Source organism: Gouania willdenowi, chromosome 16 (assembly GCF_900634775.1).
Source record: "Gouania willdenowi chromosome 16, fGouWil2.1, whole genome shotgun sequence".
Classification (NCBI taxonomy): domain Eukaryota; kingdom Metazoa; phylum Chordata; class Actinopteri; order Blenniiformes; family Gobiesocidae; genus Gouania; species Gouania willdenowi.
In genome coordinates, this window is record NC_041059.1 from 8,804,630 (window position 1) to 8,829,847 (window position 25,218).

The 25,218-nt window shown below is 36.6% G+C and overlaps 1 protein-coding gene across 2 annotated transcripts in view; it reads right to left on the bottom strand.

Annotated features, from left to right (window-relative positions):
- Positions 1–25,218, bottom strand: part of bbs9 (Bardet-Biedl syndrome 9) — a 197,952-nt gene that overhangs the window by 129,306 nt on the left and 43,428 nt on the right. The window contains exons 10-15 of one of the 2 annotated variants that reach the window (XM_028471180.1): positions 24,385–24,566; positions 24,228–24,304; positions 24,091–24,144; positions 23,899–24,001; positions 11,356–11,460; positions 186–200 (exon numbers count right to left, since the gene is read on the bottom strand). In XM_028471180.1, the coding sequence (XP_028326981.1) occupies positions 186–200; positions 11,356–11,460; positions 23,899–24,001; positions 24,091–24,144; positions 24,228–24,304; positions 24,385–24,566 (536 nt within the window). The remainder of the gene's footprint in view (positions 1–185; positions 201–11,355; positions 11,461–23,898; positions 24,002–24,090; positions 24,145–24,227; positions 24,305–24,384; positions 24,567–25,218) is intronic. The other variant, XM_028471181.1, reaches the window with a different exon arrangement.

Below are 25,218 nucleotides of genomic sequence, written 5' to 3' on the forward strand. Positions count from 1 at the left end.
CAGCAGCCTCTTCCTGTAGATACAGCAGTGTGTGTGTATGTGTGAGTGCGTGTGTATGTTGGACTGATTTTGAGTGCACAAGTGTCTAAATCCTACCTCTAAATCTACATGCACATAACTAATCCACTACATATAGTTCACACAGGGTGTCTGCTCGCTCTATTCTACCTAAACACAAGACTTACCTTTTGGATTGAGTTCTGCAAAGGGGAGAGGAGGCCAATGTTATAAAAGAAAACTGAAGAGACAAAGTGACGATCAAACAGCAACAAAAAGAAATGAAATAATTGAACCCTGCTGTTTAAAGAAAAGGGGATTCCCCCATAGGAAAACCACAATTTCCCTGCATATGGATAGTGACAAACTCAAAAAACCCACAGTAGATGTGCTTGGCCTTCCCACACACTTGGCCAGCCGTGCTGGAAGCGATTGCAGCCACCTGCCTGTGCCAAACCAATCCTGAATATGATAAGATGTCCTCATACAGGATAAAATAGCTGCTCGTTAAACTGTTAGCATAAAAATCAGTCTGACAGCCTTGGAGGAAAAAAAAAATTCTATCCTTATGGACTTGACGTATGCAGAGTTTAATCCTGTTTGATTACCTTAAGGAACATGAACAACTTGCCAAAGCATTGTGTGACTTACCTTAAGCAAATAGCCAGAATCTAAACTAACGAAAGAAAGTAACCCATAATCTTATTAAGGAGAACAAATCTTTACTGTTAGTTCAACACTAAGGGAAAAAAAGTAACACATCTAGACAACCGGTACAATTGAGTAGGAAAAAATCTTTGTGGCTCTTGAATTGAATAAAATGTTAGATGTTTCCATCTTAAATCCAAAATCTTAATAAAAACATGTCAGAAGTTTTCTATTCAATTAAGACAGAGGGATTTAGTAGAGAAGACGTATATTCCTAAAAACCGTTCAGGTATAACACACAGGTCCATGATTAAATGGAAGAGTTTTGACGACAAGTCCTAACCACCAGGCTGAACTTCACCCAATAAAGGGTACCTGTAGTGAGTTCCACTTGCATTCTATCAAAAGATCATACTGTATATAATACTAGAGGTTTTGTTGGGTTATTTCCTCCTTAAAAGTCTTTTAAGGGCAGCCTGGAGTTAATTAAACCTGGCATTTTGTCAGATATGCTTGCCACCGGGTCGTAGGAAGAGTTATGACACAATCCATAACCTAACTACATATGGCTGATTTCCATTGGCGGTATCAGCTCTACACAGCTCCGCACTTCTTCCTTTCGGGACCCAATACTGTTTTTCCAGAGCGTTTCCATTGAGCACCAACCCGACATGCAAAACTGCCAGACTCCACAAATTGCACTTTTTTGCTGCCATCCTGTTCAAAATGGCATACTAAAGTACTACTCATGCTAAGTTTGATGTTAAAATTAGTATGTAGTGCGTTCACAGTAGATAGTAGGAAAAGATTTACTATGCGAGAACAAGTTTTGTCAGTAGCACAATGGCGGGTCTTCAGAAATCTCTGAAATGTCGGAATGAATTGTGTATTGTTTTATGGATCCAAACCACATGTTGATATTCTACTTGGTCACTTTCTCACTAAAAATGATTTCAGAACTTTCAAAGGTGGCTAATCAACGGAGATATTTAGCCTCAGTGAGCTTCAGGTGTTTGTCGTTGTATGGCTCGAAATGCATCTTGGGAAACTTGGAAGTATACTTCAGAGGGAACTGTGATCATCCTAATCATACTTATGTTATACTTATAGTATATAGTAGTTTTGAACACAGCCTCTATCACAAACTGTCAATTTCCGCTGACCAGTCATGCCCACACTGTCCATTGGTCTAGAGAGTATCAAGTCGTGTAGCTTTTTGATGTCGTGAGGCCTCTGAGTAAAGGCTGCGGATGTCATGGTAAAAACAACATCTCTTTATAACCGTCTGAAAACAATCTGTTTCTCTTTCACAAAGTGGCTTGCATAAATGTGTTCAAATTATCAAGATCAGCTTTTACATTACAGTAGACAGGTCCAGAACATGACTCAGCCCTTCCCACCCTCTTAGCATCAAATTCCAAATAAACTCGATAGAAGCCATTGAGTGTTTGGTATCATTTTGTCATTTTTATGCACAGGATTTATGTATACATGTATTTAAACGTTGTTATAGCGTTTTCTTGCATGTGCAGAAGAAAAATAAATTAAAGATGTTTTTATGCATGAGTGTAAAACCGATAACCTCGCATCTAGGAATGTGGGCAATAAGCCAAGCAACATCTGTAGAGGACAAAGAAGCAACACTGTAGCAAAAACAAGACTTAGGTTTCAGATGTGCTTCATTGTGTGAAGGCATAGCTTCTCTTATCTCTGACTTATTTTCCCAGCTGCTGGGATATAAAGGGTTGTCTGGTGCTTCTCTAACCTTTAGGCCACGGAGTCCACGAAGTCTGGCAGATTAAGGTCTGATCTGATTGGTCGAAAAAGGATTTCCTGCGAAGGTGAATGAGAAGCAGATGGCATGTTGCGAGCCAATGAAAAGGCATCGAGGCGCTGAGTCAAAAAAGTTCATGTCTTATTAAACCTGATGAAGGTCCTGCTTCCTTTGGCTGCCTCTCTTTCCTGTAAAACTCCACCTCACTCTCAGGTTTATGCTTTCCTTCCTTCCTTTCATGCAAACTACTTTCAGAAGGATTTATTTAAAATGATAATTTTAAATAAATTAGCTGTAATATCCAGACAAGCTAACAGTGTGCACTATGCTTTTTGACACTTTTCTATCACCACTGGTATCATTTCTTTCGCAACTTTAGCCACTAGAGCTCATTAGCTTGACTTGTCATCAATGGCCAACTTTTCTCCATCCTGAGCATCAGTAAGTGTTACGCACCATTTATCCTGTCAATGGTTCACCACATCCTCTCCCAACTTTGATAAATGCTGACTACTATACACTAAAACTAGGTCCACACATATGCTTCTCCACACAATTTGAATCTCTTTCTCACACGGAACCATTCTGTCCCACCATCGATCTTCCTCCGAGGCCGCAATCTCACGTGATTAAACGAGATCTAACAACAAGGCCAAGACTGCAGCGTATCATCCACTCTGCAGAGAAGGTCATCGGCTGCAATCTGCCCTCCCTCCAGGACCTGTACGCCTCCAGGATTTTGAGGCGTGCAGGAAAGATTGTGGCCGACCCCTCCCACCCCGGTCATAAACTGTTTCAATCTCTCCCTTCTGGTAGGAGGTTTCGGTCCATCAGGACCAGAACCTCCAGACACAAAAACAGCTTCTTTCCCTCTGCCACCATCCACATGAACACACCCCAAGTCACCCACTGAACCCCCCCCCCCCCGATCACCACCTCCACCAGCTTGATATCTGCTGCACTGTATATATATATTTATATTTATCCTATTTATCCTTTATTCTCTATCTATCCTTTATTTATCCCTCATCCTTTATATTTATCATTATTATTATTATTATTGTTGCTGGGTTGTTTTTTGTTGTTTTGTTTTTATTTCTTTTTGTTGTTTGTTTTGTGCACCAACCACCAAGTCAAATTCCTTGTACTGTCCTTAAAACTGTACATGGCCAATAAAACATTTCTGATTCTGATTCTGATTTCTGATTCTGATAATCCAATGCTACGTTCCGTGCAACTCGAAACTCTGGATTTTCTGGTTTCCTATTTGAAAAACTGACTCTGAATGCCAATTGAAGAATATCTTAACAGTCAAGACATGTTTCAGATATTTTGATGTGCTGTAGCTTAAGTCAATTGAACTCAAAGACCTGAATTTTCAATTTGAAAATGCTGACTTCCGAGTTCCCTTGAGCGCAGCATTTCTTGTTTCTCAGTCAGCTTGCGTTTGGATTGGCCAATTTCTAGTCTACATCAGAAATCACAGAGTCGGTAATCGTCAGCTTTCTCCACACACAAGAGCAGTTGGTTGGAAATCTTGAACAAATTCAATATTTACGACTGTCACCCCCAAACAGAGCCAATTATCGGGACAAATTCACCCTTAACACTCCTCAAACCACAGGATAATCTTATAGAACAATAATATAAGACATAAAATGATGTGGCGTTTGCTGTCCTTGATCAGGAAGGCAAAACAAATTTATTTGTATAGCGCATTTCATACACAAGGCAACTCAATGTGCTTTACATGATAAAACATTCAATTGTTTAAAATCAATACGAACAATTAAAATCATCAGTAAAATCATCAACATACACATGACATCAACAACATGACCAAAAATCTCTCTCTCAATCATACGCAGTAGAGAAAAAAAGTGCCTTTAACTTTGATTTAAAAAATGTTCACATTAGTCACTGACTTCAGCTCTGCTGGCAGTTTGTTCCACTTCTTTGCAGCATAACAACTAAATACAGCATCACCATGTTTACTGTGAGCTCTGGGCTCCACTATCTGACCTGTGTCCATAGATCTGAGAGACCTGCTGGGTTCATACCTGACTAACAGGGGGAAAATCTGGACAGAAACAGCCCAAATTCTTTCATGTGTGTAGCCATTTTAAGAGCAGGCACTTGGTACTTGCTCCGACCTAGTAGTCAAGTAATTAGGATTTGGACAAAAGCAATAATGGTACAGAATTTTATATGAATATATCAGGATTCCTCGTTCTTGGAGAGCGCAATCCTGATTTCTATAGAGATTACTGACCTTATATACCTGAATCAAATGAACTAATAGTGATGAAAACTTGGTAACAAGCTTCTCATCAAACTCAGGTATGTTCATGTAGGTGTATATTTAACAGAAGCAAAAGAGCGACCTCCCCCCCCCTGTTTATTCTCCTTTTTTAGGATCTGTGTAAATCCTTTTAACACAATTTATTTATTTTTTTACATTAAAATAATATAGAATGTATTTTTTTCTAGCCAGTACATTACAATATTTTGTATTGAAAAGTGGACTTTAATTTTGTAGCTTTAGGCAGTAAAGCTTCAGTTTATTTTATTTTATTTTATTTATTTATTTATTCAGTTCATTTCCGACATGGTTGCATTCACAGAAATTCATTTGACATTCAGAGCAAAATCACATCATTGTTTTTTTTTTTTTTTTTTTTTTGTACTTTTTTTGTCTTTTTTCATGCCTTTGTCATTTGCTTTTTTAAAAAGTCAAATTAAAAGTTGTAAATGAACCATTTTTTGCTTTTATCATCAAAATTAAAATGTGACTGGTGGTATTATACAATATATTGTGGCTCTCAGGGAAAGAGCAGAGTTTGCATGTTCTCACAGAGCTCAGATAGCGTTCACTATATAAAACGTGTAGAAAGCAGATATGAAAGCAGGATGTGTGGTATTTCTACCAGAATGTGTAGCTTCTAGTAGAAATACCCAACTTAACAAACCAAATACTACAACGAAATATTTCAGTATACTGTATATGCAAAGATTTGCATTTTATCTCAACTGTTTGTCATAAAAGACAATCAATGTTTTTCCTGTTGGAAATTTTTTACTTGTGCTGAGGTATGAAAATAAACATATTTGCATGTTTTTAAGATTTTTGAACATACAAGAAAAGAAAAAAACTATAAATATGTGATTTATCCTTGATACATTAGACATATATTTGGTAACTTATTGTGATTAGTTGTGGCTTATTAACCTAATGACCATTAAAAATTTAGTTATGTGCCTTTTCTGCAACTGTGTCCACTTTCTCACAAGAAAAAATCTAAATTGTGTGATTCATCTCAAGTTAGGAGTTCAAACAGCCATTCTCAGAGGTCACTGTCGAGAAGTTACATAACATGTAAACCATTAACTGTTTAATATTTGTTGGCTCGCCCAACTCTCCAGCAAAGCCTCAAAAACCTCCACATGCTGTATTAAACCTGGACTGCTCATTCCTGTCATTACTTCATCTGAGGCCCATGTTTAATGCTTGAATCAGCCAACGAGGAGAAAAAGAAAGCAACGCGAAATGGGAGGAGAAGAAAAACATTAAAGCTAAAATAACACTCAGAGGAAGGAAGGGAGAGAGAGTTAGAAAGAAAGAGATGCATTAAAACTTGTCGAAACCTAGAGTGTTTCAAATGGGGCGAAAAAGGGCAATCGCACTTTCATTTACACATACACACACACTGTAACCTTTTCTGGCCCGCTTCCAGCCAGTGTTCAGTCTTTCTCCTTCTGATCTTAATGTTGAAATGAGGGATATTCTAAATCCATCAACTGGTGTAGTTTGAAAAGAAAGTGTCAGACTAAAGTTTCATTAGACTGCTAATAAATGAGCTAAGAAAATAAAAATGTCTTCTTGCTCGAATTAACCATGGAAACTGTCTCCATGTGATTTTTATTTGATTTTTATATATAAAATGAGCATTTTATTATTTGGGAAGTATATACTGCAGGTATCGCTTCCTCTATGCAGACAGAAGTGAGTACAGGGACAAATACTGTACATGAATGTATTTTTCTTTTTTGTAGAAAGGAACAGGACGCTGATTCAAATGCATATAACAGATTCAAAATAACCATGTAGGCCTTTAAAGGGTACATGTAGTGGAAATATTCATAACATAAAATGAGTGTAATGAATTACAGAGAAACAAAATATGTACTCATTAATACTTTTTTTTTTTAACATTTTTATACCTTGGATCCTTGAATTTTCATAGAGAGCAGCCATGTTTGATTGAATGTCACGTCAAGTCGTTGATTCCGGTGCAGTGTTTACAAGATGATTTTTCACTTTATTTATGTTTTGTAGAGCTTATTTCCACATCATTTTTATTACTGTTTAATAATTCTTACGGACAATGCAAGAATGTGTGTTGGAGCTACTTTGCAACTGCAAAACCTGAGAAACTACTTGCGTTTAACAACTTTCCAACAGCCTGGTGTTGAGCCAAAGTCAGGCGTTTGGGAGTAAATGACAAGTAATAAGTTAGCATCATCTTTGTGAGAACATTAGTCCTTTAATTTACACTTTAGCTAATGTTAAAAAGCTCTTCCACTGTCACTAACAGAGCAAAGCCACAGTCTTTGCGGTATTTGCAACAACAGCATCAGCAAAAAGTTATTGCAAATTGATTTCAGACCTAACTGTTAAAAAAGGACAGACTCAGCAAAACTTCAGACAAAAATCAGACACTGATTAATCTGGTCAGATATATTAAATGGCTCAAAGGAGTAAATCAGGACAACAGCTCACCGGTGCGGCATTGATGGCTGTTGGAGGCAAGTATCGCCAAAGTCCAAAATTGTGTTTGGCAATAATCAAAATGCTTATCGTGAATGTGTTAACGACAGACTGCAAACACTAAGCTGACCACTTGATCCTGCTGAAGTGTGTTTGTGGGAAACCCATTCTCAGAGTATTAGGAAAATCACAGAGGGGCCTTAATGAAATTCTTTCTACATTGTAACAAGTCCTGCCACTCCTGATCCTCCTTTGAAGGGCTTAAGAAGTCAACAGTCTCACTAAATGACAAAGCTTTTGTCAAACTCAAAGTCGACCGGAGTAGCCTCGAGGTAGGATTGCGTAATGCGGAGTGTGTGGTGTAGTGTTGTTTGAAGGAGTAATCATCAGCTTTGGGAGAGAGTAGAATAAGAAAGAGAGCAAGAAAAACAAAGTGGTTCAATCCCGCTAACTTTGGGCAGCACTTAAAGGGTGAGACAAGACTGTGAGATTACAACAGGAGGAAGACAAAACCACAGATTCACAAATGCATGACCTCACGTCCACACAGATGCTTAATAAGGTCACTTTGATGAGTTTGGGTGGGTCCTGCATCAGAATGATTGTAACAGCAGGAGACCAATGTAATAAGCTCCACTAAGATCTTTGTCCATTTAATGATGGAACCTACTCGGGGTGTGGTCATCATTGATGTCACATAAGTGCAATGGTGTTATTTCGACTGTGACACAAACCTGTCAACCCATCAACGAAAGGAATGTTTTCACCCACAGGAATTGTTATTCCATTTCTTGCTTTGGGGATGAAGTTAGTTTGGGCTTGCAACAAAAAACAGCATTGGTTTGTGCTTTTCATGTAAATGATGATGTTCAGAGCTACAATGTGTGAATTTCATATTTATGCAGCTTCTAATATCTGCTCGGCCTTTTGGGGAACCCTTGGAAAGCAGGGATTAATACTGGTGTTTATTTATTGTTTGTTTGTTAGAAGGATTACGTCAAAAGTACTTGATGGATTTTGATAAAATTTTAACCAAAGATAGGCATTATGCCATGGAAGATTTCATTAAATTTGACTGATTTTACATATTTTGGATTAATGTAAAACATTTAAAAATCTCCATCTCTCATAATTGGCGAATTGCCAATAATTCCTATCTCAGTGAGTATATAAATCGGTCTCTATGTAATTTGACTCAGTTATATCAAGGGGAATTTCTATATTAACCCACCGAGATCAGATCCGATATGCATTTAATGGTGATTTCTTGAAAAGAATAGGGGTGCCAATATATTTGGACCAACTGCACTCTGTTTGGGTCATTTTCACTCAAACCTTTGCCAAATTATGCAAATATTTGGCTGTGGCGACTTCAGAAGGCAACAGCCAAAAGGAATTGTCAGTAGTGATAAAGGGAAAACCTCAAAGACGATGCTGAAGCTGTCCATGGACCAATGACTAGAACTAGTAACACCATCACTAACACCCGTTGATTTCTTTTGCCAATATACTGAAAAAAAGGTATGAGTCATCAAAATATAGTACTTTTTATTGGTGTTTTAAATCGTGTACAACTCCAACTTGTCATGTATTGTCATATTTTGATAACAGCTACTTTTTATTGGGTACATTATTTTGGATAAAAACCACCTGGCATTAGTGATGGCGTTACTCATTTTAGCAACAATGTTCTACAGAGAAGTAAATATTTGGTTGGAGTTAGATAAGATCAAAGTTTTCTATCCACAGGTTCTGCTGAAACTCTGTGCTGGCCACCAGTTTGAAGATCACTTTCAAACATTCCTTCTTTTCTTTCTACCTTAATAAATTTTGTTCAACGTCTCCCTTCCTCCTTCCTCTCCTCTCTGCCTGAATAGAATTCACAGTTACCGACATCCTCACATCTAACTAACCCCCTTTCCTTTTCACCTCTGTTACCTTTTCCATCTCGTCATAAACTTTTTTCCTTCCAACACCTTTCTTTAAAACGACTTGCAATAAAGTGGTTCAAATCCGAAATACAAACTCAGCCTCTGACCAACTCCCCCTGTGCTCCTTGGCTTATAAAACCAATAGAAAACCTCCAGACTACTTAATTTCATCTATTTTTAGCATCACAATAAAGTTTGACTTATTAATGAATGCTTCCAACTATTTCCAGACGTTTCACTTTTACAGTGATTGAAGTGAGGAAACATTCATCCACCCAGGCATGCCTGCCAAAGTAAATATAATTCAAGGGAAACAATAGCATGAAACTTGGAGATATTACATGAGCTGGTCTTCTGAACTAATGTTGACATAAATTATTTTTTGAGTGAGGAATTTTGTAACATTTGAACTAAATAGAGTACTTGTTTTGTTGATAGTTATGTCTTCCAGAAATATAGCACTGGCTGGAAACAGACACCGAAAGACTAAAATAAGGTCACAAGTCACTCCTAATAACACCAAGATAAAAAAAAAAAAAACCCAAATTTAAATATGTATGGTTTTAATAACCCTGATAATTTAACATGTGAAACCACATATGAATGAGCTGAATTATACTCCCGCAGCCATTAATACACTATAAAGTCAGAGTTGAAAGCTTGTCATGGAAAACTGCATATATTTTATGAAGTCTGTCAAAAAGACACAATGTTACTGTCAGCTGCCATAAACAGTTGAGTAACAACAAAAATTAGTAACAAGAGGTAAAAGTGGAGACATTTTTAAACTGAGCAAACTTTCTGACCCTCTGCTTTTCTGAGAACGTCCTCCATTTGCTGTCAGTGGTTTAGCAATTAAAATTTAACCAAAAAACAAAATAAAATATATTCATATAAGGAAACAGCACACAGAATATGATGGGAAATAAACATCTTAATTTACAAGAGAAAAATAAATGAAGAATTCAAATGATGTACAAAATGCAAGCGTAATTAAAAATGAGCAAATATTGCAGAGATCTCATAACTAAACCAAAACAAATTCAGATCTTTTTCTTAATAGATACTAGTACAGTGCCCGTCGGAAGTATGTATTCATGTGAGAACATAAGGGGTATATTTGCGGGTGCAAAATGTGGGTGCAATTTTCCTGGTTTAATTCTATGGGACATGTGCATGATAAATGTGTTGTTGTTTTTTTTAAACTCATTTTTATATTTTTTGGATGGTGTATTTTTCTGTAACGTATGTTTTTTGGAGTCATGTGTAATTGTGTATTTTTCTGTTGTCTTTTTGTGCTTAAATGTTTGCTGTTTTTTATTTTAATTTTTTTGTAATGTATGTTTTTCTGGAGTCATGTGTATTTTTGTATAATTATTGTTTTTGTTGCTATTGTAGTGTGATTCAGGAGTAATTTTGTGTATGTTGAGCCATTTTCATATTTTTGTAAATGTATGTTTTTTGTTTTTTTTTAAGTCGAGTACAGTGCCCGTCGGAAGTATGTATTCAAATTGTGGGAGCTTAAGAAGAGTTGTCAATTTTGGGCATAATAATAACAACATACTCTGTAGCATTATAAAGGGGTATATTTGCAGGTGCAAAATAAATTGGCGTGTGCAATTTCCCTGGTTTAATTGTATGAGACATGCGCATGATAAATGTGTTGGGTTTTTTTAAACTCATTTTTAGATTTTTTTCGTTTGGTGTTTTTTTTCTGTAGTGTATTCTGAGTCATTTTAATGTTTTTGTTACACACGTAGACGGTGATCGATAGCGAAGCGCACATGATCGGCGTGTTTGTGTGTGTGTGTGTGTGTGACTCTCTACCTTGGACACAAATCTCCTCCGTTGGTTCTCTCTCACACACACGCGCTGCTGAGAAATGTGCAGCTTTCAACACAGCAGCCATTGCCGTCAATCACTTCCGGGTGAGGTCTGTCCGGTCTAAATAGCGAACGGTCAAACTAACATGAAAATAAACGTTTCGAAATGTCATAACCAAGTAAAGAACAGTAAAAAAAAGTATTTTTCCTCAAAAGAGAAAAGAGAAGTCCACGGGAGCGCTATCCTCCCACCAGGCTCGACATTGGATCTTGTTTAAAAAGCGAGGAGAGATGGAGAACACATTTTCTCCACAACGCCACATTTGTAGTATGGTGTAAAACTGTATGTTCATAAAACATTGAGAAATATTTTCCAAAATACCTTTTTTTTGTTTTTTAAAAAGCATTTGTTACCTGTCGGCGAGCTGTAGGACACACTAATGTCTCCAGTCAGGTCCGCAGGAGGGTAATGGCCGTTAAGAAAAGCTGAAAAAGCAACCACTCTGGATGATCCAACACCTGGAGATAGAAAATAAACATTACTCAGCAATAATTTAAAAAAAAAAGAAGGAGAAGGTCCCAGTGATGATTCAGACCCTCGGCCTTGGCAAAAGCACCACAGCTATAACAGTTATTTAAGAATTAAAAGTCTTGCTTGTCCTGTGGTATTTTCAAGGTAAAAACTTTGCACTGTGACATATTTTAAATTCATTACTGCTTTCCATTTTTTTTTTCTTCTAAAAACTAGACTAGAAGTGTCAGTTTCAGGCGTTCTCTCTTTGAAAATTAGCACTTAATGATGACTAAGGAAACGGGTCAGTCAACAAACCTCACTCACAAGTGCACACACACGCACATATGTCAACAGTCATCATTTCCAATGTGCCGACAGAACAGGATACAGTAGGCTGGAGGTCGAGGGTGCCCATAATGTACACACCCACACACACGCATGTAATAGTTCACACACACCTAATGTTTAATATCCCGACACGAGGTGAAGACAGAAGATTAACAACTTTAGCCTGAAGTGTAGCATGTGCTCACTCTGAGGTGTGCGTAAGAAACGAGCGATGACCTGTAGCTTCCCGTCAAACACCGCAAAAAAACAACAAAAGGAAAGAACTGCACGAAGGAGGAAGAATCAAGATGGAGAAGAAAAAAAGGAGGGACCAAATACAGACAGAGGGGAAAAGATATATTACAGCAAATGGCTCCATGCAGTCAAACACACACACACACACACACACTGGGCAGTGGGGTGGTGTAATGGTGCGTGATGGGCCTGGGCTCAGTCTGTTACAGGTGACAGAGTCCTAAGTATGTGTGTGTCCTAATGGGAACATGTGAATGAAGTTGAAGAAAGTGTGTGTGAAAACCTGCAAAATGCTGTCCATCTACTGTATTTCCATTAAGCATTTTGACCATCTGAATTTACATTATGAGTAAATAGCTTGACCTGTATTATTCATTTACAAGTAATGGCATAACCCAAATGTTTGTTAGACATAAAAGCCTAGATGGATGTGAGGAAGACTTGAAAAACCCTCTCTACAACACCCAAAACATGTCAAGAGAAGATTGACTTCATCTTTTGTTAAATCATTTAAATTAATTTATTCCACACTCTTCATATGAACATCTCCAGAGTTCCTGGACTTCAAGAGTCCATTTACTCCTGAGGTTCAATTTAGAGACAAAAGTACAAAGAAAAACATGCTCTTCAGAATAAAAGTGTACTGTTATCATTGGTAAGTCAAAGACCAATAAGTCATTGTCTCACAGGAATAAAACCTGTGGCATATTTTATCATTGATACAATATAAAGAAGAGCACTTCGAGAGCCCCAACCTCTGCCAGATATTGGTAGTTATCTGGATCAGGGATCCTGATAATAGTACCAGAATCATTCACAATTAAAGGCTTGGAAGACTCTTATTTCCCGATTAATAATGATACAGTAGGTTCAAATGTATGGACGCCCCCATTTTTTTGAAAGATTGCGATGAAATGCACAATCCAGATCCAATTTGTAATTGAGGAACAAACTCGACATAATGGAGTCAAATTTCTTAAAGATTTGTCAATTACCAACCCGGAAGTAACTGTTCGAAGTTTTGTCAATGATGAGGGATAGGAATTTTTGATTTTCAAAACTGATCCAGAATGAGTATATGGATCTGGATCCCCTCCAGTTTACTGGAATCTTTCATGGCATAAAGTTCAATTTTGGTATACATTTTGTCAAAATCCGTTAAGTACTTTTGGCGTAATCCTGCTATCAGGCAAACCAATAAATAAACACTGTTGAAAATATGACCTCCTTGGTAAAGGTCATTAAATCTAATTGGAGTTGTTGAATGCAATAGTAGTCGTAAGCTTAGCCCCATCTAATTCTAAGAAGAGGTACGTTGTGTGATAGGTACAGTACACAAATAGGAATTGGCTGTAAGTCACAAATTAAACACTGACATGAAAAACATTGTAAAACATTCATACAGAAATTTACAAAAGGGAAACGGCTGTTTTCTTAGCATTGCTGCTGCCTTTCACTCTCTGAAACGACCTAATGTTAACCTGAGTTTCATGCTACTTGGTTTGCTGTCATTGGTCTGTCATCAGAGGGCTTTTAACCTACGCGACCTGAGGGTCACGTTGGTCAGACTCCTTTAAGTGCCTTAAGTGTTCCCAGGCCCATTAAGACTAACAAACAAGACCAAAGAAGACACCGAGTAATCCACCTTCTTCTTCTTTTGTCCTTTTTCCTTCTCTTTTCCTCGTCAGCTTCTCGCTGTGCGTTCAGGCACATCTGGACAGGTCAGGGTGGTGCCGTGGGTGTGAACATGGGTGGTAACCATTAGCACCACTGCCAACAAAAACATCTTACTCAAAGGGGGAGTTAATCCCCCACTTCACCTTTAGTTTTCTCTTGTTTTCTCAGACTTTTCCTCGAACTTCTCTGTAACCCTCAGTTTTTCATAGATTGTGCCAAAATGTGATACTTCCCTTTTCTTTCTATTCTATAACCAAATACTGCTTTAAGGTTATCGTTGTCTCTTCAATCTGCGCACCATTCATTTCATAGGTGACTAACTTTCTTCTGATGTTAAATATTATGTGAGGTAGCAAGGAGAATGTCACAAAAACGCAGCGCAGAACACGAGCCAAAAGTGTTTTTTTTTTGTTGCTAAAATACATTCCTAAGTTAGATTCAGAAGCTCTCAGGGTTCAGGTTGCGGTACTTGACAACTCAAGGTAAACTGACTTCTACCTTTTGGTCAGAGGTCAGAGTTTAAGAGGGGTGTTGAGGGGACATTTACCACACAAGGAGATGTAGAGGAGGGCAAAACGTATATAAGCAAGTCTATTCAGTCCTTAACATGTGCAAAATCTGTTTGTCCTACTTAAATCATAAACGTATTACTGTATTTGAGAAAAAAAAAACAGAAGCAACAGAAAGTGTAGTTGTGAATTTATGCAGGAGCTTATACCAAGACAAACCAATGTGTTTTATGGGATAAACCAAAGATTTCAAAATGGGTTACAGAAGAGGAAACATGGAATGGAGACAAGGAAAATAAAAAGAATAAATAAATGGATGCTGCGTAACAGACAGGAGTAGAAGAAAATACAGCCACCATTAAACAGGATGACAAATGAAATAGTATGAAAGAAACTGACAGAGAGGGAGAAAGTGCAGGGAAAGTGAGGGAGAAAGTAACGAGGGGGGCAGAACAAAGGAGGCAGTGTGTGGTGAACAGGGGATTGAGCCGCCATCTGAGACGAATAAAAACTAAAATAACAATAAAAGTCAGAAAGCACTACCACTTTTCTGCTTACCCAGTCGGCTAACTGCATGCACACACAAACACTCAAGCAACAACATTCTTTTTCCCTCCATCAACCCCCTTCCTTCTTTGTGTTTGTTAATCCACTCAGTGACAAATTTCTGCTTAATGCTTTCCAAACAAATGTCAGTTGACTTTTGCTTTTATTCAGCATGTATAAAAACTATTGTGGGATGCACACAGAGCAAGTAAAATACAGGCACAGACAGCAGCTGTATAGTAGACAAAGAAAATAAAACTCCTGCAGGGAATACAAGTTGCCAGACTGTTGTTCACACATGGAGTTTGTTTCCATCTGTGCAAGTGGAAAAATTAGGAAACTTAAAAAAGACAAAAGAAAAACAGACATGTGTTTGTGACACAAGAAAATCATTGATTTTGTTATTGTGAATGGAGGGAAGGGATGGATTTAATTTAATTCATGTTTACTGCAGTGCAATAGCAGCCTTTTTTTCTTTGAAATGTTTGCACTTCCTGCAGATAACATGAGCTCCAAATAAGCACAAATCACAAAAAAGAAATGTAAGATATTCAAAAAGTTAGAAGAAAAAATAACTATTCTGCCAGCTTGTTAATATCACCCTTCTCCTAAAAAATGAAAAACCTCAAATTTGTAATTAACAAGCAGTTCCCCATTGTTTGTAATGTAATGTTCGCTCTGATGGGTGAGATACTTGGGTGTCAATTTGATTCATAATTTGTGATTCGGATCCATTGCGATTCTACAACTATTGTGATTCGAAAGCAACCATTGTTGTGATTTTAATTTCATTTTACTCGTTACACAAAAACAGAAGTTAAATACACTTCTAGAAACACTATATGAGTCATAGTTCCAGAATAAAAAATATACATCATAACACTGACATTTATTTCAACTGTAGTTTAAATAATATTCAGACATGGTAAAAATCAATAAATAGGTAAATAAGTTAATTACTTCTTACCCCGTAACCCTGAAAAAAGAAACAAGCAGGTCAGAAAATGGATGAATGGAAATAATTTAAAAGAAATATATTGAAATCAATTCAGGGGAGAAATAGCAATTTTTAACATTGTCAGCAAAAAATTTTAGATATATAATGACTTAAGGGTCCTAGCAATACAGATTGGATCCGAATTGCACAATTTATGGGGTGGGGTAATTTGAGGAACCAACTTCACATAACCGAGTTGAATTTTTGGTCAATTACAAACTGAGATTTTTTTTTTTTTTTTTTTTTTTAACTGATCCAAGATCAGTATATTGATCTAGATCACCTACAACATTTAATGGAATCTTCTATGGCATAAGGTCTATCTTTGATAAAACATTTTAAAATATGTTAAGTAGTTGACATAATCCTCCAAAAAAGACAAACTTATAAAGGCCAGTGATGAAGCTGAAAGTAATTAAACACATGGCAGGTGGCATTTTAAGATTATAACCTTATGCTTATCTCTTGTGATTTGTATCTTCTCCTGTACGTCACTAAGCAGGAGTGACTTTGTGCATCCGCAAAAAAACAAATATACACTCCAGTTACTACTTTGAAAAAGTTCACTTAAATTGAGACATTTAACTGCATTTATTTTTACTCTTCCACAGAATTACACAACCCAACAGTTGCAAACAAGTGGCATTATGACTGATTCATTGCTCCACAGCAATAGAAGCTGATTGTGAAGTATTCCTCCAAAAGCCTTTCTGCAGAACCAATATGAGCCATTTAATACTGATGAACCCTCAAAACATATACTTTTACATGTCGCTGTGCTGCTTACGTAGCTCTGTGATACATTTACAGCTCAGCAGCCACTTCCCCTGCAAGTCAGTGAAATTTTCTGGACAAAATCACAGAATTAAATCTGGCTGTTTGACTAAGCTCAGCGACTCATGATTCATTTCTTAGATTCATGTCTATAACAGATGTGAGACAGTCCATTTTGGGCTTGTTTAGAGCATTGCTTAGCTGTGGCATTCTGGGTTAAAGGAGGGCAATGAGAAGATACAGAGGTGGGTGAAAACTGATAAAAAGATGAAAGAAGCGTTGTGTTTTATGGCTTTCCAATCGCTATAAAACCACCTCAGAGCTTCTGTTCACAGTAAAATACAATCATTGGAAAACAAAACAGGCCACATAAAGAAGCTGTAATCACTTACACTGCAGCTGGGATTCGGTTGTTAACCTGTTGTGTACTGGATCTAATTTCCATGTTTCCATCTAAAGTCAGACAATCAGCTTCTGTTAACTTCTGCAATAGGAGCTCAAGTTAATCCCAACCTGCCTAGGGAAAAATCTGCTTTGGACAGTTGGTTCTGTTGATTCTTGAAGCACAGTTGAGTATAATTACTTGCTATTGAAACATGTCACATGGGTCTGCACAAGGAGGGTTACACCTTGGCCGGGATGCAAGAGAAATAGACATTCTGGCTGTCTTCGAAATGGCTTACTATCGTACTACTCACACTACTGTAAGTCTGATGTCAAAAAGAGTATGTAGTCCATTCACATTAAATAGTATGAAAAGGTTGAGTATGCGAGAAATACCAGGATGTACACTATATCGAGACATTTTTGCACAGTAGGCACACTAGTAATACTCAACTACCCCATGATGCGAGCAGAATGTAAAATGGTCCTGGGACCGGCTTCAAGCTATAAGTCAAACATCCCCTTTTCAAAATAAAAGCACCTCTTCTTATCTTCCATTAGTTTTTGTAAATATGGCTCTTGTTTTGAAGTTACCATTAATTTTTGTCAGTAGGACAATTTCAACAAACTGTCGAAACAAAATCTGTTTCCACGGGTTTTATGGATCAAATGACCAGATATTGATATTTTACTTTCAAAAGTGAAGAATCAACAGAGATATTTAGCCTCAGAGTGCTTCAGGTTTTTGTCGTATATACTTCAGTGGGAACGGTGATCACCTGTCATCTTCCTAATCATACATAGTATATAGTAGACAGTATATACTCATTGAGTTTGTAGTGTTTAGTACATTAATGTATCATTTCAAGCACAGCCTTAGACACATATTCATGGAAAATTTTGAAATTCAGAAATTTCACACAGAAAAATAAACAATATACCCTATCATCAATTACATGGAAACGTCTGTTTCTGCTTTCAAAGAGGATGTTGCCTGCCTTCATAATAGAAGATAGTAAAGACAATAACTCATACATTTTCACAGATACCTCCAGTTATTAGGAGAAAAAAAACGTGAAAACAATAGACACCACTATGTTTTTGCCTTTGTCAAACCCTTCTCAAATGGGGGTACACGATGGCACTACGGGGCTACTTGAGAATGAGAATGGAAAATTAACAAATTACATTACAAAAATGGGGATTTATGTTTATTTTTAGTTAAAAATGATCATCACAATTATGATGATTGTGATTAGAACATGAACTGAAAATACAAAGGTCAGTCTTGGTCCCACAGAAGGTGGAAGATGACCTGAAATTATAAAAACTATTGAAATAAATCTATTCAGGAGGCACTAAAAGTTTCACTCCACTTATTTACAAAATTAGATTCTTTAAAATGTGTGTTATCACTCATTTATTTCATCATGATGCTCTATAGTTGTTTTTAAATAGTTTTCTAAGAAAAATATGTATTGTAATCGGACAAAGGGGGGGTACTTTAAGGACCCCAGGGAGAATAGCAGTAGCTTTCGCTGTGGCTAATGGGGATCCTAATACATATACATAAACATAAACATAAACTTGGATTAAAAAAAAAGAGAAAGCAGGTATTTGAGCCAAATAAGTTTGAGAACCACTGCCTTAGATCAAACACATTTTCGCTACAAAATGTTAATGTTATTAATGCTGAATAAAGATAATCACCACCACAGTGTTGGCAACAAACGAAGCTGGCCTGATTGACTTAAGTCCTCTGGTATGTCCCCACATATTTCTGTACGTGTGTGTATGTTCATATGTTACTCATGTTACAGACTACAGAGCAATGAATGACTACTAAAAGCCACTAGCTAATTTTCCTGTGAACAGATAGACACAAGGCGATGACAGAAACACACGCAGTAACTGCACCCTTTGTGTGTGCTCGTCTATATTTAAACAGATCATTGTGGTGACACGTGCCAGTGTATTTTATATCCATGGAAATGACTTGATTGTGTGTGTGTGTGTTCATCAGAGGCTTGTGAATATGACCCGCCTGCCTGCCTGCCTGCTTGCTACGTACCTCATGTAAACATAGCATCTCTTTAGTGGTGGAAACGTGACATTGTAGTGACTCACAGCCTCTGATCTTCCATATAAACAAGTGAAACCTTCAAAGCTGTTGTAAAAGAAGAAAAACTGAAGAACTAAACCATGCAAAAGAATACAGATTATTTTCTCACTGTATTTGGCATCTACTAAAATCTGTCATTCTTCCTCAGAGGCATCTGCTGAACACTTTAATGCGTCCTTATGAGTTATTTCTCTGGTCTCTGGAGAAGACAGTCCCAGTTTTATCAAATCATGACCAGGTCAGGAGACCTGTAAAGTTAAGGTCACTGAATAGATACTACGGTATGAACCGTAGACCATTGTCTAGATTCTTAAAGTTTCATTACAGTTAGACCTTTCATTGACGGCTGTGTGACAAATACAGCTGTAAACAATAGTATTAGTGATGATTTTGTCTATAAATAAATTATTTCATGTTTTACGACATAGGACTACAATTAAATGCAAACAAAGACAATTTCACAACCCCCCAAAAACCTGAAGATACAACTTTATTCCAATTATTTTTATCTAATCGGTTGCTAATTTGAGAGAGGGCAAGTTGGATGAAGGTGTGGGACAAATACAATTACATATGAAGAGTAAAATTAAGACAAAATACATATTAAGTAAGATGGTGATTACCGATCGTTATTAGGGGTGTGAAAAATGTTTTCTTTTTTTTCTGATATTTAACCAATATTTTTCTTATTGTATTTTTCACATTTTCATGAACTTGTGTTTTCTAATGCTGGAGATACAGTCACTTCTCAGTGGAGAAGCCTAACTACTGGTCATGTTGACCAGCTCCAGTTCCTACATAAAAACCTCGAAAATTGTGCCACTTCCGCACCTCGACTACGGTAGATGGCGCCGTTGAGCCACTTTGCAGTGCATTTTCTTTTTTTCAGTGAAAATGCGCAAAAACACTAATAAAAGATAATAAATAGGATGTTTTGAAGCAAACAGTTTTGACTCAATTTGTCCTCTGAAAGATAAATATCTTCTGATGAACATATACTGCAACTTGATTTTTCATCTCAACGTTTAATTTGGATATTAACTAGGTAGAATATCGCAATATATCGTGATTATAGTGTATCGTGACCCAAGTATAGTGACGCGTATCGTTTTGCAACATCCTTGCAGTCATTATTATACAGTATACAACAGTATTTTTTATGTGTGCACTTGTATTTAATCCTGATTTAATTAACAGTATTTTGGTCAATATTTTTTGTTGAGTAATGCGGTGGAAACTTAAATAGAGAACAATTTCCAGGTTTTTAATTAAGGTAATTTGGACAATAAACTATATTTTCTTTAAATGAAAAAAAATTAATAATAAAAAAAAAAGGAAATGTGGAGTAAATTAAAAGGATTAAAGAGTTGTGCAAGGCCAGGATTGTGCAGATATCAGTTGGAGGGATCATGTGCAGCATCTGTATAAAGAAGAAGGAGAATGCACTGTGGTAACACGCATTAAATTTGTGAAGAGACACGTCATGAATCATGGGAAAGAGGTGGTCAGTTTGATTCAAGTCAGTGATTTCAGAGCGTGCTTCACATCTTGAAATCATAAATTTATGATCTATTCTGGTCAAGCTTAAAAAAACTCAGTGACTTGTGCTCCGTGATGAATAACCGTTTTAGTCTGTATAAGGAGCAGATTTATCATCAGAACAGACATGTTTTTCCAGCAGTAAATGAGCTTCTGTGAAAAAGTCCCTTTGCTTTTCTAAAATGTGTTCATCTTTAAAAGGATTTACACATCAGGGTAACAATTATCTAAGTTAAAGTTTATTTGTGTTTTGCCCCAAAAGTTACATTTTGTTAATGCCTAAAATAACCTGATTTTAAATTCTTTTTACATTTTTAATACCACATTTGAAGGAGTCGTGTCTGATTTACCTAACTAAAATGGGATCGTCGCTAACCGTCGTCAGCAAATCAAATCTATGACTTTGCAAAAACAACCTCAGGATCCTAAAAAATCCTTTACCAACAGTTACTTTCAATGCCAGAGTCATAATGAACACTGCATTATTTCCTGCAGCAGTTTTATTGTTTATTAACTGTCAACCAAAACTTTTGAAAAGGTCTTTAAAAGCGTATGAAAATTACCATAGGAGCTTTTTTTTTTTCTTAATTGTGTCACTTATACTGTCATTACTCATTCCATAATATATGGTTAGGTAAAAATGCACAAAACATGAGTAAATGACTATTTATATCAGTTTTCCTTGCTATACCATCCACATACTCACAACCTGCTTTATCTCCTTTTGCCTTTTTAGCAAACACTCAACTATGAGATTGCGACTCATAATTAATTGTAACTTAATTCTATTTATACTATAATGAAAATGATCATTATTAGATCATAGTCGTGTCCTATTGGTCGGCCTCGTCTTCATACCTTCCAGGCTGCAGGTTGATGAACGCAAAACAATTTAAAGTTTGACTGGTACTTCATCACATCAGAGGTTTGAGAACACTTTCTGACTCATTTGTTTGTCAGGACGGAGAAATGACTGCTTTGAATCTATGAATCTCTTGGACAGTTCACAAAAATATTTGAGAAAAAGAGAAACCAAGTACTGATGCTCAGAGCTATATAATATATAGTATATAGAATATTGGATGTATAATATTTAGCTTGCAAACCATTCTCTTTTTTTCTATCCTTTTTTTTATTTTTTATTGTGCAGCATTCTGGCATAATTAAGGAAGATTGAGAGATGTGTCTCTCGCACTAAAACCAGCGGGGTTAAAGCCTAGGTTTAACTCCCAGTAGAACCATATGTTTCAAAGTGCATGATTTAAAAAGAAATGCTGTAAGAAAAAAATAAATAAAAACCAAAAAGTACATCTTACAATCTAGAAATCAATTGATTAATTAAACAATGTTTTGTTCAACATTTCCATCATCTTTTGATATTGATTTTTGGTTATATAGTATTTTTACTCATGTTAAAGATTAATTCTGCAATTTGTCTTTTGATTTTACAGGTGTTTATTTGTTTATTTTAAATTGTATGTGTTTAGTGAAATGGGTGGAACTCTTATATAAGCCCTTTGGGCTTTGTTCCATGTTGCACCTTTAATGCTATTTTTTCTTGAATGTGTGCTAAAATAAATGAAATAAAATGGAAAATTGTTCTCTAAATGAGCAAAAAGAAGATATTGTTGTTTGAGGAAAGGAGGTCATGTGCATGCAGTGTGTGGGTGAATTGGTTCAAAGCCGTTAGCATTTTGTCAGGGTGGCTAGTAACAACATGTGAGCAGAAAACAATGAGTGAAAACAGTTAAAGGTCAAGAAAAAAAAAACCACAGGAGAGCTCTCCCACCTGATGGATGAGTCTGTTCAGACCATGGAGGAGTGTGTGCGTGTGTGTGTGTGTGTGTGTGTGTGTGTGTGTGTGTGTGTGTGTGTGTGTGTGTGTGTGTGTGTGTGTGTGTGTGTGTGTGTGTGTGTGTGTGTGTGTGATGCGTGTGATGCCTTTTTAAATTCCAAACTTATATTGATAGGCTGCTGATGTTTTTGAAGCCATTGATTCATACTTTATTACCACATGAGGTGATGTACTACATAAGGCATGCTTAACCTCAGTGGTTGAGCAGACATTCTGATGATCCATGTGTTTTTCATAAATGTCAGCGCGCTATAACTTCTGATACATCCAACATATCCAGTACAAACTCTCAAAAGCCCTTCAGTCACTTCATTTCATTTCAATGGATTGGTTTTTAAAACGAGGTGGAACAGGAGAGTCCCATCAGAAATACACAAGATTAACGTAGCAAGGGCATCTCGTTTGGTACTAGCATGGTTTATCTTTTTAAAGAGGCAAATCAATTTAATTCAACTTTATTTATAAAGTGTTTCTTACAACAATAGGCATTCATGTCAGCATTTAGAATAATGAGCGATTTAAGCATTAATACAGGAAATAACAATGGGTTTCTGCCTTTTTGTAGTTTTTTTGTGGTTTTTTTATTGTTAATTTACTTTTATGTTGATTATGCTTTCGTCTTGTGTGTTATTTTAATAATTTTGCATGTTTATGTTGTCATTTTGGAAATTGTTTAGTTATTACTGTATATTTTTGTTGTCTTGTGCAACATTTAGTTTATTTTGTCTTATTTTGGTGTTATTTTTGTTTTCCTTTTTTGTATTTTTCTGTAAGTGTAAAGAGTCATTTTGTGTATTCTTGCTGTCCTTTTGTAAATGTCACTGTTATGTTTGTGTGTATTTTTAGTCATTGTGTCTTTTTTTTGTTATTTTTGTGTATTTCTGTTAAGATTTTGTGTATTTGTATTGTTTTATAAATATTTCTGATGTTTTTGTTGTCCTTTAGTGTATATTTCTGTACTTTTATAGGGTTTTTAGTGTATTTATGTGGTGATTTTGAGTCACTTTTGTTCTCATTTTATTTATTTTTCTGTTATTTTAGTGAATATTTGTAGTCGTTTAAGTTTAGGGAGTAAATTTCTGTATTTTTGACATCCCTTTAGGCATTTTTTTTTTTTTTTTGTATGCTGTTTTTTGTTTGAGTCATATTGTGTGTATTTTTGCTATTGTTTTTTGAGTTATTTCATGCATACATTTTGGGGGCTGCACAAAATTAGGCATTGGGCTGCCAGTTGCCTGTGTCTGTAATAGACCAATGCACAAACGCAAAAACCCGATATAAAATATCAGGAACATTATGAATGCTCCAGGTATTTTATTTTGAAAAATTGCCACTCCACAGATACTTAGTCAGGTCTAATACTGGTATAATACTGCAGGGCCACAACACACAAAGATACACATTGTTTGTCATGTTCTCAGCATTCACACATTCAAAATAAAGATGATAATGACTGACCCATGGGCTCCAGCAAAAACTGGTCCTGAGTGACAGCCAACGGAGGCTGGACAGTGACGGTCATCTTAGAGGCCTGCACCACACGAGTCGCCTTTACTTTCACCTGAAGGCAGAGATATGGGTAATAAAGCAGACCAGAGGTGATCCAAATAGGACATAGAATGATAGAATGTAGATGGGATAATGACTCACCTCTACAGTCACAGACGGTACAGAAAGACCATCAATGTCTTGGATTAAAGCGTGCTGTGGACAGATGTTGAGGAATGTTAAATTAAAAGTATACTACAGACATTTATTTTTTATCCAGTGTGTCTAAGTGCATGTACCGATGGGCTGTCCATGTTGGGAAACACTGAGACTTTAACAGACATGTCCTCCTCAGCATCAGTTTTAGGCAGGATGTCTGGAATGATATTTGCTCTCATTAGGAACCAGCTTTAAGGAAATAGTGGTAGCACCAGAGAGAATTGGGTTCTTTCCTACCCTGAGTCCGAGAGGCTTCTCGGATAAACTTCTGCAACTTCTTCATCTCAGCATCCACCTGTTCATAGTCGGCTTCCCTCGCGTCAACTTTGGGGGTTGAGAAGAAGGATGGGTCTGTGCCCATATACGAGCACAAGAGATGACCGTCTGAGCTGAGACTGACCACCACTCCCTTCAGCTCCCTGAGGAGAGGAAAGATCTCTGCTACATTTGAAAAACATTTTCACCCAATGCCATGTTTGACATCTTTTCTGACACTCATTTCTCCAGTCTTTTCACATAATAAAGGTCGATAAAAAATTGAGAAATTAGTTCCTAACAGTGTCTCTATAAGTGCACCAGCACATCATAATTCCTAGATGCTAATGCTATGCTGCTGTGATGTTTCAAAGTGATTCTCCTCATCGCTTTTTAAGGCCTCTGGACACTCATTAAGGCTATTTTATATGTTGTGTAATCCTGTAGACGTGCTATTGGCCTGCTACTTCCTTTCACTCTCTTCTTCAGGTCTGATAGTGGAACCCAGAATTCACAGCAAACACAGTGATGCTGCTTTTAGTTGCTATGCTAAAAATAAGTGCAACAAACAGAGCACCAGAGCTGAAGTCAGCATCCCATGTGAACATCTTTAAATATAAGTTAAAGGCACTCTGTGTATCTGCTGTATATGACTGAAAGGAAGATTTTTAACCATATTATTGTTGATTTAATGTTTTTACTGCTGGTTTTAAATGTTTTACTGCTGATTTTAAATGTTTTACTGCTGATTTTAATGTTCTTATTGATATCTAAACTGTTAAATGTTTTTTTTTTGCTCTTTTTGATCATGTAAAG